Source organism: Oryza brachyantha, chromosome 6 (assembly GCF_000231095.2).
Source record: "Oryza brachyantha chromosome 6, ObraRS2, whole genome shotgun sequence".
Taxonomy (NCBI): Eukaryota; Viridiplantae; Streptophyta; class Magnoliopsida; order Poales; family Poaceae; genus Oryza; species Oryza brachyantha.
In genome coordinates, this window is record NC_023168.2 from 15,719,513 (window position 1) to 15,740,139 (window position 20,627).

Sequence of the window (20,627 nt, forward strand, 5' to 3'; positions counted from 1 at the left end):
ATGCCACGGAAGCATGGCACTCGAATACCGGAGCATGACGCTCGAATGCCAAGGCATCTTGGTCGAACATGCCGCGGAGGCATGACACTCGAATACCAAGACATCTTGATCGAAACATACCTTCAAGGCTCGCTTTAGGGCGAATAGGATGGGAAGGAGGGGCCGGTACCAACAACTAGGAACTCACCAAAGTCCCAAGGGCCCAGGGACCTGGGGACCTGAGGCCATCCCAGGACCTGGGAACTTGAGGTCAATGTGACCTAGAGTCCCGAGGACGATATCTCAGGGACCCAGAGTCCCAAGGACATCCCGAGGCCTCGGGGACCTAAGGGTTCGGAGGATGGTGTCCCAGGGTCGGAGCTGACCCGAGTCGTGTGCATGTGTACACTCGGTTTGAATGAAGAGGAGAGGAGTTGATTCCGCATAACGGCTAGAAGACTTAATCATGTGTGAATTCGATCATTAAGGATTTAATGGCCGAAGAGCTAATGATCCACTAACTCCTCCTAGCACAAACCACTCTCCCTCTAGATTTAGAAACATAGTATGTACTTGTGCTACGTATGCTTTTGTTCTTCCTCGCTTCCACACACATTTGCGGTCACAAGTATCTGGAACGAGCAGGCCTCCGAATTTCGTCCGTCGGTGTACCTGCACAGGTAGTCGGATGATCAAGTTTTTGAGAAGCGTCTATGCACGTGACTGCTCGGACTCCAGCGGCCCCAACCCGGTACGGTGGCCTCGATACAACTCCAACTTCACGGCGCTCGGCGAAGGCTCCAGTATGTCCACCGACGGCGGCAACAACGATGGAAGCAAAGGGGGAGATGGCAATGGCAGTGTAAGAGACACCGTCAACAATAACACTTCATTGAGTTAGAGAGCAGACACTTTCTCAGGGTATAAAGTCTCCCTTACTTTTATGCTAAATATGTTTATATTATATGCTTTTACAGTGACTAGTATATTCATGTTTAGCATATCCGCAAATATGTTTATATTAGATGCTTTTAGGTAAATATTCATGTTTAGCATATCTGTAAGATCAATAATTTTAAATGTTATGATTAGTATCTTATTTCTCTAGGTTAAAATATGTCAATTAATAACCATGGCGGCCAAGATAGCAAAAGTAACTAGGGCAGCACGTCGGTGACGAACACCTAGAGCTTGCCATTCCCAAATCCACTAGACTTATTTCGCACCACATTCAATGAGAATAACATCAAAACAGGCACAACTAAAAACCTGATCGGTGACTAGTTGAGGATTGTTCCTTGTGTGATATTGTGGTTGGGGGAGACTATTGAGGTCCGCCATTAGTTACGGAAGGTGAATATAATAGGTTTTCCAATTAACTTATGGCCTTACAAAATAAATAGATTTTATAGGAGTTTCATAGAACCTTCATTTTCCCGCGAAATACCCAAACCGAATTACGCTTTAAGAGCAAACCAACATATCATCTATTGTATCATCCATAATACAAATAGATGATACAAGTAAACTAAATAGCTCCAGCATATCATCTTTTCCATCAACAAAAATAAATGGTCATCCAAATTACAGATGGATCCTCTCTCTTCACGCCAAATCGCGACCCCACTTTGGCACAGAACACATCAGCTTCTTTCTCGCATGCAGGGGGGGTTTCTTCGTCGCCGCCTCCGCCCTCTGCCTTGCAGTGCAGCTGAATCCCAGTACTTCTTCCCCCCCTCTCCTCATTCCCTCATCTCCCCTCTCCTCTCCGGCGTGGCAGGGGCGCGCCCGCGGCCGCATCGCCACCGCCGCAGCCCCTGCTTTGAGGCCGCCTCTGCCGCTGCGGGTGCTCGGCCTCGGTCGCACCGCCACCGCTGCAGTTGTCAGCCCTAACGCCGCCGCTTCTGCTGGCTGTCCTCACCCGCTACTCTTGGCCTCTACTCTGCTGCTGGCTGTTGACGGCTGGTGGCTTCTATGGATGCTGGGTGGTGGTGGTGCTAGATATGATAATTGTTTTCCTGCCCATTCCCAGTGGGTGGGCGAGGCACATCCAAACAAGGCGTCAATACAAAACCGCGTGCACCACAACTGAGAGCATCACGGCAGTACACGGTACAGCAAACAATCATGAAGCCACCGCCGTAACGAGGAGCTAGATTGCCTATGGATAAAAACGTTGAAAAACGATCTCTCATTTCTAATTTTATATTTTTTTTTTAGAAATGAAAACAGAAAGGGATAGACGAAAACAAAACCGGTATTATCGAAATTCCGGAAACAGAACCACTGGAACAAAAAATATATCGATATCGGTCGGTAGACGGAAATACATAAAAAAATTATATATATATATAGCATTACATATTAAATATAAAAATAGGTGCATAACAATATCACTTCATACTCACATCATATAAATTAATAACCTACTAATACCACTTGCGTGGATGTGCTTGTGAGACTTGGATATGCTAGAGGATTTTGTAGGCCTTTGAAAATTTTTGATAATTTTCAGAAATTTCTGGTCCGATACTAAATTTTAATAAAACGGTCAGACAAAATACATTATCGTTTCCATTTTCATTTCCACGAATTTCCGTTACCAGCTAAAATGGTCAGGAGAAAGGGGAAATGGCAGTTTCCATTTTCATTTCCACGAATTTCCGTTACCAGCTAAAATGGTCGGGAGAAAGGGGAAATGGCAGCCAATACGGCCAGAATTTTACGTACCGTTTTCAGAAAACCCTAAGATTGACTATCCAAAAAAATATATATATAACAGAGATTCGCAAAACCAGGGAAAAAAATGCCCCAAGGGCAAAATAACAGGTAGTAGAATACGCTAGAATCTCTCTAAATGAGCATTTGAAGACTTCAGCAATATCTAAACAACTACGAGAGCGCCCCATGTATTAGGGATGTGAAGAGAGACAAAGCTATAGCTCCCACCAAAGCAATGTCTGCTGCCTATCCCTATACATGCATATACATACATTACTGAAGTCACAACCAATGGTATGGCAGCCGTCACACATTGTTCGGTGGATCCAGAATATATTGCGACTATAACAATTTCTCGACAACAGCCAGGGTTAAACTAAAGCTAATCAGAAATACCATAACAGTCAGCCTGTCATAAATATAGCGCACAAAACACCAACAGTTCGAAAGGTGTACATACCATTCGAATTTTGGTATATAACTTTTGGTATTTTTCTGAACTCTCTGCTTCAGAGTTGGGGTTTCTCCAATAGAATCAATGGCCGACAGATGGCATCAGTTACTAAGTGTAAGGTAGAGTTCTATGGCTTCTGGTGCACCGAAGGTTGATCCTGCAATTTGTTTGAGTTATCTCCCTCAACTTTTAGGGTGCCTGGTTCATCTATGGCCATCGCACTTGCATCGTTAGGCTGCAGTTCACAAACAGCAAACATGAAAAAGGAAGCCATTGTTGGCACAGAGGTCTAAAATCGTCATTACTAGATGATGCCTTGCGCTTTGCTGCAGAATATATTTGGATGATTCTATGTATTGTTGAAATGATGGATGAATGTATGTTGAAATATTGTGGAAGTGATATAGAGGATGATCATTTGGCACGCTTGCATATTGATCATTAGAATCTAATAAACTGTAGATGTAGCATCCGTGCACGAGTTTTATGATTGCTAGTGGATTATGACATGGCATGTTTGTATGTCAAGCTTTATAGCTAGTGGGTTCCAACGATACAGAAGGTATAGATGTGCAAGTCTACCTTTTGCAAGATTACAAGTTCACATAAAAGAACACTTACAACAGTTTGTTTCGAGGAACCAACTCCATCAGCCACAGGTTCTGTGCCCTTCGTGTGCTCTGCAGTGACTCTATTACCATCCTGCATCATACAAATAACAACATGAAACATTACCAACAGAGAATAACAGTGTCTATAAAAAATAACACCCTCTAAATGAGAAAAAAACCTTATTTGCCACCCAAAGTTAACAAGTTTCCTTATTAGCCATCAAAAATATGTGCTTTCCTTATAAGCCACCACAGGCACCACTGTTAAAAATTGCCATTAGCGGCTTGAGCCTCGTCAGTAGTGTAGGCAAATGGCAAAAATGCCCATGAGCCCACATGCCGGCATCATCTGTTCTAATTTTCTTGTCTCTACCAATCTCTGTCCTCCCACTGACCCTGGATGTGACTCAAAACTGGTTTTCCTTCCTCCAAATGATGTTGCAAAGAACTCAACCATGGTAAGGGCAATGAAGTTGTGCAGAGCAGTTGGCAGCAGGGCTGTGTTCTGGCCAACTCTGGGTCCCCTTTGGCTAGGCCTGACATGACGGACTTCACAGGACTTCAAGCTCATGGAAGCGAACATTGTGGGATTTGAATGGTTGAATCTTTGGATTGTAATCATGTCCCCTCTTCTCTGTCCAGTGTGTGAGCCAAGGTGGCCACTTACTCACAGCTTGTCCAGATATTACTGGCTCAATGAGATTCCCAAAATTATGTGATCTCTTTTCTTTTCTTCCTGATCTTTGAAAAACTTAGCCTACGTGGTAATACTTTTCCTATTTTGTCATATATTTATGATATATTAATATTGGCACCAAGACCGAGACGAAGCCCTGCTCTGTGGAGGTGGGAGGCAGTTGGTGCCAAGATGTCATGATCCCATTCACTCAATCAGTGTTTGTGTGGCTACTGGAAGAGAACACATCGACGAGAGGGATCAAAATTTTCATTTGATACCATATGAGAAATTAGCACTTTTTAGTGGCGAACAAGGGATTTTCTATAAAATGCAATGAGCCCGTTCTTTTACCCCAACAGTAAGAGATTAACGATAAAACAGGGGAGCACCGAAGTTTCATAATTCCAAGGAAAACTTTTGATATGCATAACCACAGTGAATTGATAAAATAGATTTGCATTTGAAGAAAAATTATATTCCCTCCTTCCTAATTCATCCATTTACTTGAAAAGTCAAAAATTGTAAGCTCTAACAAACAATTAGTCATTGTATTTATAGGTTTACTGTGCAAAAAATGTAACAGTGGATTCACAATTTGAAGTGCTTCCATATGACATTGGCTTTAGTCAAATTATGAAAGTATACTTTTGAAGACTATGCAAATCAAAATAAGCCCAATAAAATTTGGATGGCATGAGCACTCCACTTATAAAAAAGAATCACCATTAGAAACAAGTCCAGTAGGCTCCAAATGTGCATCATAATATTTGAGAAATCTGAATTAACCAAATAAATCACATAATCTCAAGAATCATACAAGAGATTACTCAACCCTACATAATTTTATTAATCTTACAAGTTTAATTAGAATTATGGACTATGGTTGAAAAACTAATATTACCTCCCAAAAACTGTAAAAGAAAACATGATACAGACATACAAATATAGTAGTGATAAATTATCCAAAAAAATGATATGGTAGCAAAGGTTCATCATAATAGTTGTCCTTCACTTTAGTGATTCAGCTAGTCCAATCCTTAATGTTCAGTTTGAAATTTGAGTATGTCACTACAGCCAGATTGCAAATTTGAAATATTCAACATTACAATAAATATACTCTCAATGGATGTCTTTCACAACCCAAAACTATATAACATCAATATGCTCTATGAAGATGTAACAGCCATTCAGGAAGGAACAGCAAAATATATCATTCATGAAAGAAGTTTAGCTGTTTACACACTTTTGAGCACAAATTTTACCAAAATAGCCGTCGCTACCAGCATGTAACCTAAACCAATGGGTTATAATAGAAAAATACCTGATCTATGGCATCTGTTTCAGCAGACTCTCTCTTAACTCTCACATTCTGAATACTGGTCCTCCTAAAAGACAAATGATATACATCAGACCATGCCATATAATCACCTTAAGTAAATGCTGTAATCACCTGAATGGTTACAGAACTGAACAGAAAGAAATACCTTCCTGAGTCATCCAAAGGTTTGACATCATCCATTTCCACATCAGAATCAGCATGGTGTCTTTCATCAGGATCATCTTGGTCTTCATCTTGCTGCACGAGAAACATATATGTAAATAAGGGAAAATGTAATGAATCTTGTTTCTCACTTCCGAAACTACATTCATAGTTGATATGGATATCTCCCAAGACTATCAATTTTAAAGTCTATAAACTGAGACGCATCGTCAACTGGTCCTTGTGAAGGAATTTGCAACTTAAATTGCACGCATTCAGTTTTAAAAAAATTCAAATTTGATTTGAATATTGATAGAATGTGAAGTGCCGATATACAGCACACACAACAGATTACTTCAAGCATGAAAATAATCTGTAACATAATCCATGACATAATATATAGCTTGTGACTGTAAAGCTCAAAAAAGATATTTTCAAAATTCAATCATGTGACAGCATATCCCAGGTTGGGATGGGTAGGCCCACCACTTCACTTTTTCACTTTCACTTAGGCCCAGGCCAAGTCAGTGGGGGGACCCTATCAGGCTCCTTCCCCCCCAAAACAAACTGTACATGGGAGTTTCCCTTCATACGGCTCGAATCATTCTCAGATGCCACGAGAGGCATCTTTCCTTATGAAATAACCAGTGACTGTCAATTTATCATCTCCTGGCTTACCTTTTAACCTTATATGGTACCAAATACTATGCACAAAACAAACTGGAATGAAACAAGCAAGGACATCTGCAATAATTGCAATTCTCTTCTATCAGAGATGCCAGGTTATGCCTGAATAGAGAGAGTGTATATTCACCAGCTTGAAGAGACAGTAGACAACTCTCCAACTACTACTGTCCATGTGAAATGCCATGGTTACATTCCTCAGGTTCAAGCAAATGGAGCAGGACATGGTGCAAATCTCAAACAAAAATTATCCTTGCGGCATACTGGTGTCAGCGATAACTTTCAAGTGCCACTTCTCATATTACCTGATTTTAAAGTCTCACTCCTGATTGTCCCAAACGAAAGGTATCACAGTCCATCATCCTTTCAGTTTTTCTTAATACCACATACAATTGAATATTTAGATAATCTACTAGCCTCTCTATTAATATAATTGTACTAATCACATAAATTTGGACATGTGTTCCATACCATTTCCAGCAAGGAAAAACTGTGAATCTGGAGTCAACTTTACTGTTCATATAAATTGTCAAATACTATTATTTACAGCAACTAACAGAACAACACCTAACACTCCTTTATCCTTGCATTATGATGAATTTTACAGAACAAAAAGAACCATTATGCTTCTAGTTTTTTGCTTATAAGTTAGAACACAATGCTCACCTCAGGTAGCTCAGCCTCAGGGGGTCGCTCTTGAAATTGGATGCTAGGAGCATGTCGAAGTTTTGAAAGATTATCAAGGAGTCTTGATCTTATATCATCCAATTGCTGGCGTGTGTTTTTGTTCTCCATGTTACTTGGTGCAACATGAAGTGTATAATCTGGACCAAAATACTCATAATAATCATTTGGAGGCATCTTGTCAGTGAGCTCATGACCAAGTGCAACTCCTGTCTGCACAAACATAAGGACAAAAATAAGACCATGGATAAATAAATTTTGAGATGATAAAAATAAAGAAACATGTATCTAAAAGCATTAGAATCTCTTAAGTATTTAATAAAACACTAACACAACCATTGCTTATGCACTGTTGAATTTCAGTGATTAAAGTACAATAATCATCAAATGCTCCATAGACCTTCATAGAAAGCCTTACTTGTGCTTAAAAACAAGAGCTAGAGCATCCTAAATGAGAAAAGAAAGGGGGGGGGGGGTAAATTTTACACGAGTATTTGTAGATGTGTCACATAGTCAAAACAGTTGTCATGGTGATACCTACAGATGTTAGGCATACTGCTGGCACTAAAAAGATGCTAAAAGAACTATGACATTTTGTACATCTTTGAAGTTAACAATTTTGTGAACGTTCTTCAAATAAAAATAACAGAAATATGCTTCTCTAGGAAATGCCCCTGATACATACCTCATAGCACCAACATCGTGCAACATTTCTTATGGTATACCCACCACCACCAAGCAGTAACAGCGGGACGTTGAAGGACCTCATGAATCTCACACATTCCGCATGCCCCCTGATTGATAGGTTGAAGCAACCCAACCTGTCACCAGACAAAGAGTCTGCGCCACACTGGAGAACAACCGCGCCAGGGCGAAAAACCTCCATCACCTTCCCCATGATGGGCTTGAACAAGGACTGGTAGCTCTCATCATCAATACCATCATCCAATGGGACATTTAGGGAGTAATACTTCCCCTTGGAGTGCCCAATATCGCGAATGTCCCCCGTCCCCGGGAAATAATCCCCAAACTTATGGAATGAGACCGTCATCACCCTGTCCGTCGTGTAAAATGCCTCTTCCACACCATCCCCATGGTGGATATCGATATCCACATAAAGAACACGCTGTAATACAAAATATTTAGCACAGTATAAACCCTAATTTTGCAAAGAAGAAATACTAAATCAATCCAGTCTCTAGCTCGCGCGCACGCACCTGGTGGTACTTGAGGAGCTCAAGGATGGCGAGGACGATGTCGTTGACGTAGCAGAAGCCGGAGGCCTCGCACTTCTTCGCGTGGTGGAGACCGCCGGCCCAGTTGATAGCGATGTCGTGGCCGTGGTTGAGCTTGACGGCGCCCCCGACGGAGCCGCCGGCGTAGGTCTGGCAGAAGCTGTAGAGGCCGTCGAAGACGGGGCAGTCCTCGCCGACGTTGAAACGCTTGAGCGCGCGGATCTGGTCCTGCTGGGTCTCCGGGGTGACGGAGCGGAGGAAGGAGACGTAGTCGTCGGCGTGGAAGCGGCAGAGGTCGCGGTCGCGGGCCGGGTGGGGCTTGAGCACCTGCATCTGGTCGAGGAGGCCGTAGTGGGCGAGCAGCGCGTGGGTCATCCGGATGCGGTGGGGCTTCATCGGGTGGCCCTGCCCGTAGTAGTAGTTCCCCACCTCCGCGTCGTAGAAGTAGCACACCCGGCGCTTCGCCCCGTCCGCGCCGGTCGTCGGCAGGGAGTTCCCCCCGCCGCCGGCCGAGGCGTCCATCGCCGCGGCGCCGCCGCCTTCTCCTCCGGGAGGCTTGGGTTTGTGGTTCGGCTCTCCGGGGGCGGCGGCGTTCGAGATGGTGGGGAGAATGGAGAGGAGGAGGAGATGGGGATGGGGGAATCTCTCGGGAGGGAGTAGGCCGCGCGAGCCGTTAGATCGTGGAGATGTTCCAGGCGGGCCGTCCGATGCGTTGCGATGGCGATGCGTCGGCTGTAGAAGGCTCCCGACCAAACCTGGGATTTCAAGGACGTTCGAGATTTCTTTTCCCCTTTAAAATAATGGAAAATTCAAATTTACACTCCAAAATTTTAATCAAGTTTAAAGCTCAAACTCCAGCGAATCGGGATCATGTAGAGCAATATAGTGATGTGAAGTTGGGCTACTTTTTATCATTAGATCAAAATAGATGGCTTATATTAATTAAGTTTATGGTATTTTTCACTGGTCCCCTCGTATATATATATTGACCGCCTATATTATGGCAGCTGATGTATACCCCTGGCTCCAACAAAATTTCAGTTCTCCTACTCAAGCCCTGTTTGGATTCAATAAGTTATAAAGGATTTTATTCATTTGTTCATCCTTTGTTAGCCTCTGAAAAGAAGAGGTTGGAATGGATGTTTTAAGTCCTTGTGTTTTTCATGGAAATGCTGCGGTATCCCTCCATAATTTCTTTGAGAAATTTCTTCCATCGAACATTGAATAGAGTCAATTTTACTGTACATAGGATCCAAAGGATTTCTTAAAGTTAATTTGTCAGAATAAAATTTTACTTAAAACTCAATTTGATCCTTGATGTTTCGATTCATCCATATTAGTTCTATTTTTTTACCTTAAACTCCACTTGGAAAGCCACACGACTAAGCCTAATTAGCATCTCTTAATAAATAATCCTTATATCTCTCGTTCACATATATAAGAAAGCAAAAAAAATACCTTACTAGGATAGTGAACATGTTTAATAAGACCTCTTACAAGGAACTCCCACTAAAGGAGTTGAGATACTATTGGGTTCACATGTCAGTAAGTTGTACCGCAGATTATCCATGTCATCGGTCAAAGGCACACATCCAATGAGTATTTGCTACTTTTTCAAAACTTTTCTATTAAACCACTACAAGAAGGCCTCACGTTTAATATTTCAATAAAAAGAGAAGGTATATGTACATTAAAAAATGAAAACTACAACTTATCGGACTCTAAAGCTAGAAGCGGAGTTCTCACTTGTGAGCCAATAGAGCAAAAGGAAGATCATCATTGAAAAGGCATCTCCAAGCCTCCATAGCAACTGGAGCTTCATCCTTACGTGCACAGCTTGAAACAATGGGAAGTACATGTACAATGCTATTTGTTCATCATTTTTCTCTTTTATAGTGTATGCAAACTAAGGATATATCCTATGTGGACAAAATAAAACTTCAATGATCAAATTGAGCATTTGGTGAAACATAAAGGATTGGATTGGATGAGTTATCAAACGCCATATGTGAGGGAAATATTAAGAGAGGAGGAGGAAATATAGCCAATGGAATTTGGAGGCTTTCCAATTTGGTGGCACTTTACATGGGTCCTAATCTCCTCGATAGTTCCATATTCGCTTCTTTTGGAACACTTCCAGAACTGAATGTGATATCACTCGCTCAAAATAGACTATTAGGAGAGATCCCACCAACTCTTGGAAAATCTCACACGTTTGAGTAAACCCTATCTATCCGGTAATGCACTTACTGGGAAAATACCTTCAACCCTTGGAAAATGCCCTTTAGGTATATTAGCTATTGCTCACAACAAGCTTAGTGGAAATATAGGAAAAAGAAATTTTCTCATCCAATGGACTAAGATCCATAGGTCTACAAAGCAACATGTTAGAAGGGCCGATGCCTTCTGAGCTTGGTCTCTTGGAAAATTTGCAAGGTCTTGATTTCTTAGAAAACAAGCTACCGGTGAAATTCTCGTCTCAATTGGAAGATGCCAGAGCTTGTAATTCACTTATGTTTCACAAAATTTCCTTCACGGTTCAAGAGCTGGATCTTTCGAGCAACTATTAATGTTTCATGGATCATTCTAGTGAGTCTTGGCAGTTTTATTGGTCTCACAATCTGAACCTCTCCTTCAACAAATTGATAAGTGAAGTTCCTAATGATGGTATATTTCGTAATGCAACTGCATTCTCAATTGTCGAAAACATGGGCCTATGTGGGGTCATTCTAGTATTAAGTTTGCCATCATGTACAAACCAACAAGCAAGAAAGCATAAATTCCCAAAGCTAGCAGTAGTCATGTTGGTGTCCATAACATGTTTGTCTCTTGTATTGGCATAAGTTTAATCTCCATCTTATGTAAGAAACATAGACCCAACAATGGAAAATCATATAAAAGAGGTGTTGGGAATCAACTACTAAGAGTTCCTTATACACAGCTATCTACGGGAACAAATGGGTTCTCAACTTCAAATCTTATTGGTGAAGGAAGATCAGGTTGAGTATAGGAGGGAAATATATATGTTTTGATCAATATAGTGTTGTTGCAATCAAGATAATAAAGGTCCAAGAAGAGGATCATCTCATAGTTTTCTTACAGAATGTGAGACCATATCATTGGCATCACAATCTTGTGAAGATATTAACTGGCTGCTCATCAATTGATCCTAGGGTACAAGATTTTAAAGATCCCATTTTTGAGTATCTACCAAATGGCAGCCTTGACAAATGGTTGTATACTCACATAGATGAGCAAAGTTATCAGACAATCCTAAATCTTTGCCACAAGCATTGCAATTGATGTAGTATCTATAGTGGATTATCTTCATGGTTACAAGCAAGTGCCGATAGTTCATTATGATCTTAAACCCAGCAATGTTCTTCTAGACAATGATATGATAGCTCGCATGGGTGACTTTGGACTAGCAAGATTCATAAATCAAGAAAAATGAATCTCAAGTTTCATCCAACTAGGTTGCGTTTAGAGGAACTATTAGATATGCTGCTCTAAGTACATATTTATTACTTGCCAAATTTATACTTTATCTATTACCAAAAATTGTGATTCTTTTAGCAATTTCAAAATTTGATATTTCTTCATTCCTAGTCTTGGCAATGCTAATAGTATATCTCTTTGGCTTAATTTAGTACGAGCACATGTTACCTGCGAGAAAATTGGAGATTTGGGTCTCCAAAAGCAGCACTTCGCAACTATGGGCTTCCTAACGTTAACTTTGTTAAAATGGGCCTCGAAACATTAGACACTTGATTTCCTGCCCCTACATGTATTTTCTCTCTTTTAATGTGTATACATGTATTTTGTACGTGAATAGTCTCTATACGTTGCATTGGAAACCCTCCCATCCGACGTTTCTTCTCATGTCTGACGTTTCGCCTTCCCCGTGATCGTTCAAGTCAAAGAACCCATGAAGGTCGTGCCAGATCCTGCCCTAGCCTCGGCAGCCAACAGTACAGGATCGCCCATAGCTGGCCTGGGTGTGGCCGCTGCCACCCTCGCTTCACACGCCGTCGACCAGGCCATGCAGCAAGGTCTAGAGGTCATCAACCTGTCGTCCTCTGCCCTAGCTGCACACAATGCTGAGGACGTTCATGTAGATGAGCTCCACGCAAAGGTCGAGGACATCCACATAGATCCCCCGCCTATGAGCGCAATTGCCCTAGTGAGGTCTTTGCTGCCCACTGCTCGTCATCTGGCAATGGAGTGCAGTCTTCCTGTATTTGAAGTGCAAAGGTGATATGTAGTAATTATTTGTTTTTAGTGAGTGAGAAAATAGGTGTAGAGTTGATTAAGATATATTCATTAATGCTTTTAGGTTTGAACTAGAACCTTCAGAAAATATTGCGAGAGTTGATTGGGATAGCTTATAGATAGTGGAGACATATGATGAGGAAGTTCAAATTACACTTATGAGTGAAGATCGAATGTATGACCTTTTAGGCTTGAGAGGAGCGAGACAACATTTAATTATACCTCCACAGGAGGGTGTTGCTAATGAGTATGGTGTCGATATTGATGGTGCCGCCATTCCTACTAATGATGCCATACCAAGTGAGATGGTGATTTCATATAATAAGAACAAGTCACCAATGGATATTGGTATAATCTACCCAACAATGGAGAAGCTCAAGTTGGCAATGTGCCAATATGCCATCAACAATGAGTTTGAATTAGGGATCACAAAGTCAGATACACATAGAAATAGGAGTTATTGCAAGTCAAGTGATGATTGCCCTTGGAAAATCAATAGCCACAAACAAAAAGGGAAAAGCTAAGGAATTATAGGACAAGTTACAGAAAGAACACAAGGTGACCATTTCATATGATACCCGTTTGGCATGCTAGAGAAAAAGCTCTTGACAAAGTTTATGGTAAATAGAAAGAAAGCTTTAAGGTATTGTTCAGATGGAAGGCCAAGGTGCTAAAGAGGTGCCCCAGGAGTGTTGTGGAGATTAAGGTACTAGAAGTGGATTGGTCAAATATATTTCCATCAATTTTTTGTGCTCTTAAACTATTCATAGATGGTTTCTTATAAGGTTGTAGGCCTCATTTGAAGATGCTATAGCACTAAACGGATGGTGGAATGGTCACTTAGTCGTAGCTGTAGCTATAGATGGTCACAATTGGATGTATCTAGTGGCATATGGTTTTATAGCTTCTAAAAACACAAACAACTGGACTTGGTTCATGGAACAGTTAAAGAAGGCAATAAGTGCTCATCCATTCCTTGCCAATTGTTCATATCCTTGCAAGAGCTTAGAGAATGTAGTGAAGAGTGTTTTTCCTAATGCAGAGCAAAGAGAATGTTTTTATCACCTTATAAAGAATTTTGTGAAAATGTTTAAAGGGTTTGGCCGGCTATATCCTACAGCAAGGGCTTACAGACATGAAATATTCTATGAGCATATGGCAAAAATCGCTACTGGTGACATGGTTACAAACCCATCATAAGCTACTATGGTATGGGTGCGGCTTTAATCCAACAATTAAATGGGATTACATCACTAGTAATATAACATTCGTTTAATAACTGGATAAGGGACCATAAAGCCTTACCTGTCGCTGATCTTGTTGATAAGATGAATATAGCAACTCTCTTTTTCAACATGTATTATTTTTGTAAACTTATATGTTTGATATTATTTGTAAACTTACAAATAAGAGGAATGATCATGGTACTATGGAACAAGAGAGGAAATATCACATTCAGACTACCTGAAGACATGATACTTCCAACGATTATGCTTCAACTAAAGGTGAATACTAGAGGTTTGGGCCATTTAGTTTGAAAATTGTACCTTCTGCTAATTGGAGTCCAGAGGCTTGGGACCATAGCAGTAAAAGTTGAGATGCATATTGTCAAGTTAAATTAAGGACATGTACGTGTCTTGAATGGGCAGGCAGCACATAGGAAAGCCATGTCAACATGTATTGGCCTCTGTAACCAGCCAACAATGAGTAGGCCTTGAACAATTTGTTCATGATTACTACTTGGTGAATAGGTTCAGAGTTGCTTATGTTAGAGAGATCGAGCCAATGATAGACAAAACACAGTGGCCACAAGTGGAACTACCATTTTTGGTTGGTGCACCTCTTGCTAAAGAATCTGTTGGAATATGAGTGAAACTTAGAAAAAAAAGATTCATGGAAGGTGGCCACGAGAAGAAAGGTGCAAATAATGGTGAAGGTTCCGACGAAGGTAAAGATGCCAATGGAGGTGACAATGCTAGTGCTCCAACTAATGCAATGGGAAAGAAACTGATTAGAGGATCTATGATATGCAAGAGACGCGATGAAAAGGTCATAGGCAAGCTAGTGCCAAATGCCCACTTAGGCCGCGTTCGGCAATGGGAAAGGAGTGGTTAATTATCCAGCATGCAAAACATAGTAATAGATTACTATATGATTAATTAATTAATTAGTAATTATAAAAAATAAAATAGATTAATATGATTTTTAAAGCAACTTTCCTCTAGAAAATTTTTGCAAAAAATACACTGTTTAGCAGTTCGAGAAGCGTGCGCGCTAAAAACGAGGGAATATGGAGTTAGAAATTGAAGTGCCGAATGCGGCCTCAATGGGACAACAAAAAAGAGGTAAGTATTGATTTCCTTCTACTAAAACTTGAGCAAACATGTCATTATAAAATTTATTTATTTTACTTGTAGGAAGCAGAAGCAACCTAGTAAGAATGTTAATTGCAAAAGTTACGCCAGAAGAACTTCGCACACTAAATAAGCTAACTAGAGAAGAAATACTATGGGATGCTCTAGAAAGGGTCACTAGAAAGTAAGTAAGGAATATTAACTCATTTACCCGCCACCTTGCGTTCTTATTTAGAGAGGGCTGCTTTTCACAACCCGCCACCACTACTCTTTATGACCCCTAAAAGAAGACTGCATATTGAATGAACAATGTTTTCGTGACGTGTGAATGCTTTATTTGTGATGAGATGTAAACTCATGATTTTATTTCATATGAGGTTGAACTTATTTATTGTGATGACATGTATACTCATGCACACTATTGCGTCCACGATATTAATTTGTGGTCATATTATTTTTGTGCTCATTTTTGTAGCTAGAATATTATTTTCCTCAATATGAGATTATATGCAGTAAAAAAACAAGTGCCAACGTGGCGGCAGCATGCCAGCCTGCCTTCCCATGCACCAACGAGCGCCCAAATAGCGACGAGCGGAGGCCAGCTAGCTTGCCCAGGCGGCAACAACATGCCAGCTTGCCTTCCTACGCAGCGATGAGATCCCACCTAGCAACGAGCATGTAACACCCAACCCGTTTAAAACCTATTAGAGCAAGTTCAATAGTATAGCCAACTATTAGCTTCAATTTATCTATAGTCAATCTAATAGTCAATTCATATAATAGTTACCTACCAAACATCAATACATGGTCCCACATGTCATACACACATTTTGTCTGGGAGTCCGTGTGCAGCTGGCTACAAATTAGTAGCACACATGTTGACGTCAAAATGTGAACGTTGACGTGTCACACACGGAGGCCTGGGAGTCAATCTTAGACAGCTCCAGTGTAGGACCTAAATATTAGAAACGGTGCACGGGCGTGCTAGTCAGTTTGATCCTGCAACTGACAAGATAAATAGTAAAACAAGCCGATCGGCTATCGAGCCGATAGGTGAATAAATATACAACCGATCAGATATTGGTGTTGCAACGGTTAGCCGATAGGGTAAACGATCGGCTGTGAAGAGCTTGGATCGGCCAGAAACTCAATAGAAATATAATTAAACAAAATATTAGACCAACGTAATCCACCGAGTTACTTATTAATCCTAGTCGATCGGACAAGCCCTACAACCAGATCGAGCTAGACTTGCAGAGATTGGACTTAACCAAGACAGTATGCAGTCGAGCGCGATATAATTATAGTAAACATGAAGATCAATAAGGCTAATAAATGAACCGACAAATTATTTGGAATAAACAATGAATCATGTGTTGCGATCGGCTAAAACCAATTTGCATGTAATTCATAAGCCGATGCAACATAAATAACTGCCGATCTAATCTAAATCAAACCGATTGGTATAGAAATAATGCAGTAAAGCAATCGGCTACTATACTGATGTAAATATGATAAATATATAGATCGGCAAAAATCATCGGCTATAGACGGCGGACAAACAACTAAGATCTATAAAATACCTAGCCCAGATTGCTAAGAATAATCATATAAGATCGGACCCAACCGAGACAGTTCAAGATTAAACCTAGCAATGTCAGGATATATACTAAACAGATCTAGATTGCAATCCGGCCGACGAGCCGATAACTGGTAACTTATCGGCTGGTACTCCGATAAAACAATGAACAAAATACATCGATATGATATAAACCATCTGACAAACATAAATCTACTAGATCGGACCTAACCGAGACAGTAGTAGATTGAATATGTCAAATAGCGAATATCAAACCAACATAGATCGCCCAAAGTGGTCGACCAGATCAACTCAAAACACGAAAGTGATCTAAGTTGAAACTGATACGATAACTAGCAATCGCGCAACTAGATTAGAAGATCAGACCGAACCGAGACAGTTCTAATCTAGTTGAACGATCACCGTAGCCTGGCGGAACGATGGACTTACCCCTCCGCCGGAGATCGAGACGATGCAGCCCTGCGTCAGGTACCAAGTTCAGCCGGAGTTGAAAACCTCGGACAAGAGGGTGGCGATGCGCCAAAAGTAGTTGATCTAATTATGATGTAAACGAAAAATAATGACCCGGTGCATACATATTTATACTCTCGGGTGGAGGCTAGGTCGTGTTGGACACGACATACAACTCCTAAGAGATAAAAAGAAATAACAAAGTCCTAGATAGATTCTATCTCTAACACACAAGTCCCGATCGGACTCTAACAACCTTAGAGATAAAGAAAAAATCTAAACTAACTCTAGATAAAATTAAATTACACGGACTCTGATTATTCCCGAATCTATCTGTAACATTCTAGGTCTAATCAGACTCTATTTCTTATCCGATCCAGACTCCATCGGCTGAATCCGAGTCGTATTCCACCTGGTCTTCTATCTGATTGCCATGTTTTCCTGTTTGATTCGGTCTTTAATCACAGTTTAATCTCCAACGGCAAATTACCAAATTCTGGCGTTAACAACACCTCCATTCTCTCTCCCCTCTTATATCTTTAAAATATGCTTATAGTTTGCTTATAGCCTGCTATTGTACCTGCTCTTGGTAGCGTGAGTTTGGCCCACGTGACTTAGAAGTGAATATGTAGGGGTGGTTTAGTACCACCTTGAAAGTTTAGGTGGGTGAGCACCAACTCATTAATTAATTAGCGTATTCAGGTACCGTATATGCATTAAAAAAGAAAAAAATACATTTAGGGACACGAAATCAAGCATCCAATGTTCCGAGGCATATTTTAACAAAATCGACGTTAGGAAGCCTATTGGTGGGAAGTGTTACGTTTGGAGACCTAAATCTCCAATTTTATCGTTACCTGCAGGCTCTCATGTCTCGAGGTAAAAAATAAACGTTGTGTAATGTTCCCCATCTTCGTCCTTTTCGCCTTTTCGCGGTGTATTTACCAAAGACTGTTAATCTATAGTTTCAGAATTCCTCCATCCTTCTCTGGCCTCTCTCGTCCAGTCAAGTGTCCTTTGGAGCTCTCGCATGGCGGCCAAGAATAGCGACGAGAGTCTCATCCCGACCAAGGAACGCACGCATGCAAAAAGGCACGAAAACCACAGCAATTCTCTAGCTCTAGCTAGCTCCATCCATGGACCAGGATCAAAACCACACAGGCGTGTGGCTCGCCTCCCTCCGCGCTTCACCGCTCCCTAACCATGGCATCCATGCATGCACCCGATCCCCCACGCTAGCTATATAATCATCCCATGTTCCTCCACGCACAGGCCGAGCAATGGAGCTCACCGTCCTACCTTCATACAGCTGAAGAGGTTCGTTCGTGACAAGAACAAAAGGTAGGAGGAGGGGAGCTCGATCCATCGATCGATCCATATCGATTTGTGTGTGTGTGTGTGTGGTTTTTGTGTGTAGCTAGAGTTGAGTTTAGCAATGGAGGGGTTCCGGTGGAGCAAGCCGGCGGCCGGCTCCCTGGTGCTGTACGCCGTGTTCTTGCTGTCGGCGGCGGCCACGTCGGAGGCGAACATCGGCGACTACGACGAGCACTGGCAGAAGCGTAAGCTCATGGCGGACGCCGCCGCCGAGGCCACCTACAAGCGTGACCCTTTCGAGGTCACCAACGACTTCAACCGCGCCGTCCACAGGCACGTCGTCGATCTCGATACCATGCATGCTGCAGCCAGCCATGGCGTACGTAGCTAAGGTAGCTAGCTAGAAGGTGCGAGCGTAGTACTGACGCTGTGGTGGCAGATCGGAGGAGAAGGAGACGGCGAGGAGGAGCCTGATGCTGTCGAAGAGGAAGAAGTTCGCGGGGCCGTGCAAGGCGACGAACCCGATCGACCGGTGCTGGAGGTGCCGCGACGACTGGGCGACGGACAGGAAGCGGCTGGCGCGGTGCGCGCAGGGGTTCGGGCGGAACACGACCGGCGGGCTGGCCGGGAAGTTCTACGTGGTGACGGACGGGACGGACGACGACGTGGTGAACCCGCGGCCGGGGACGCTGCGGTGGGGGGTGATCCAGGACGAGCCGCTGTGGATCATCTTCGGGAAGAACATGATCATCAACCTGAAGGAGGAGCTGATGATCGGGAACGACAAGACGGTGGACGGGCGCGGGGCGCAGGTGCGGATCACCAACGGCGCGCAGGTGACGGTGCAGAACTCCAACAACGTCATCATCCACAACATCCACGTCCACGACATCGTGCTGGGCAAGGGCGGCATGATCCGCGACTCGCCGGAGCACTTCGGCTTCCGCACCCAGTCCGACGGCGACGGCATCACCATCTTCGGCTCCACCAACGTGTGGCTCGACCACCTCTCCCTCTCCAACTGCCAGGACGGCCTCATCGACGTCATCGCCAAGTCCACCGGCGTCACCATCTCCAACTGCCACCTCACCAACCACAACGACGTCATGCTCTTCGGCTCCAGCGACTCCTTCTCCGAGGACCAGATCATGCAGATCACCGTCGCCTTCAACCACTTCGGCCGCGGCCTCGTCCAGCGAATGCCCCGGTCAGCCTGCCCCCCCTCCACAATCAATCTCTCTGCACACACACACGATCAATGCAATCGATGCTTCAATGAGCAAACGAAGAATTAATTACAGATGCCGATGGGGATTCTTCCATGTGGTGAACAACGACTACACGCACTGGCTGATGTACGCCATCGGGGGGAGCAAGAACCCGACGATCATCAGCCAGGGGAACCGGTACATCGCGCCGCCGAACCTGGCGGCGAAGCAGATCACCAAGCAGCTCGGGGCGGAGGAGTCGGAGTGGAAGAACTGGGTGTGGCACTCGGAGGAGGACCTGTTCATGGAGGGCGCCTACTTCACCACCTCCGGCGGCGCCATCCGCACCAGCATCAACAAGAAGGACCTCATCAAGCCCAAGCCCGGCTCCTACGTCACCAGGCTCACGCGCTTCGCCGGCTCCATCCCCTGCAGGCCCGGCAAGCCCTGCTAGAGAGAGAGAGAGAGAGACGCCGCCGCCGCCATGACCGGCCGGCCCCGGCTAGCCGGACACCATTCTTTTGTAGCTGTCTCTGTGTGTCAGTGTGTGTGTGTGTGTCAGCTTTTCCGATCTTCTGATCCACGTATCGTACGTACGTATTCAAGAAATTTCATCTGATCTGTGGCCGGGCTCGATCTGGTCAAATGTGATCATATACTAGGTTCTATAAAAAAACAAATTGTACTAAGTAAACACATTTTCGGAGGTTCGTGCGTGTAGCTGCAAATTCAGAGGGCGATGGGCAGATGTTAATTTGTGTGTACTATAGGTCTTCTTGTTGCTGCAGACACGTACGAATGCGTTGTGACGGCAGAATGCACATTCACGCAGGGGATTGATCTTCCAGCTATTGTTTTAAATGTACTTTTAAATTAGTACCGTTTGTTTGGTTTCTCTTAAA

At 42.9% G+C, this 20,627-nt stretch overlaps 2 protein-coding genes across 2 annotated transcripts; one reads left to right on the forward strand and one right to left on the reverse strand.

Annotated features, from left to right (window-relative positions):
- Positions 1–2,864: 2,864 nt before the first annotated feature.
- Positions 2,865–9,125, reverse strand: LOC102704710 (histone deacetylase 1). Its single transcript, XM_006656126.3, has 7 exons — positions 8,510–9,125; positions 7,978–8,418; positions 7,275–7,505; positions 5,929–6,020; positions 5,766–5,829; positions 3,776–3,856; positions 2,865–3,389 (listed from the first exon to the last, which is right to left on the reverse strand). The coding sequence occupies exons 1-7, from the start codon at positions 9,047–9,049 to the stop codon at positions 3,282–3,284; spliced, it is 1,557 nt and encodes a 518-aa protein (XP_006656189.1). The 5' UTR covers positions 9,050–9,125; the 3' UTR covers positions 2,865–3,281.
- Positions 9,126–18,469: 9,344 nt separating this feature from the next.
- On the forward strand, positions 18,470–20,627 carry LOC102704427 (pectate lyase-like). Its single transcript, XM_040525243.1, has 3 exons — positions 18,470–18,850; positions 18,957–19,724; positions 19,819–20,627. The coding sequence occupies exons 1-3, from the start codon at positions 18,639–18,641 to the stop codon at positions 20,177–20,179; spliced, it is 1,341 nt and encodes a 446-aa protein (XP_040381177.1). The 5' UTR covers positions 18,470–18,638; the 3' UTR covers positions 20,180–20,627.

Coding starts and splice junctions, on each gene's coding strand:
- LOC102704427 (XM_040525243.1), top strand. CDS start 18,639: ATGGAGGGGTTCCGGTGGAGCAAGCCGGCGGCCGGCTCCCTGGTGCTG. Junction 18,851..18,956: donor TTCAACCGCGCCGTCCACAG/GCACGTCGTCGA, acceptor CTGTGGTGGCAG/ATCGGAGGAGAAGGAGACGG. Junction 19,725..19,818: donor CTCGTCCAGCGAATGCCCCG/GTCAGCCTGCCC, acceptor AATTAATTACAG/ATGCCGATGGGGATTCTTCC.
- LOC102704710 (XM_006656126.3), bottom strand. CDS start 9,049: ATGGACGCCTCGGCCGGCGGCGGGGGGAACTCCCTGCCGACGACCGGC. Junction 7,506..7,977: donor CACGATGTTGGTGCTATGAG/GTATGTATCAGG, acceptor ATGTTTGTGCAG/ACAGGAGTTGCACTTGGTCA. Junction 5,830..5,928: donor CCTTTGGATGACTCAGGAAG/GTATTTCTTTCT, acceptor TTTGTCTTTTAG/GAGGACCAGTATTCAGAATG.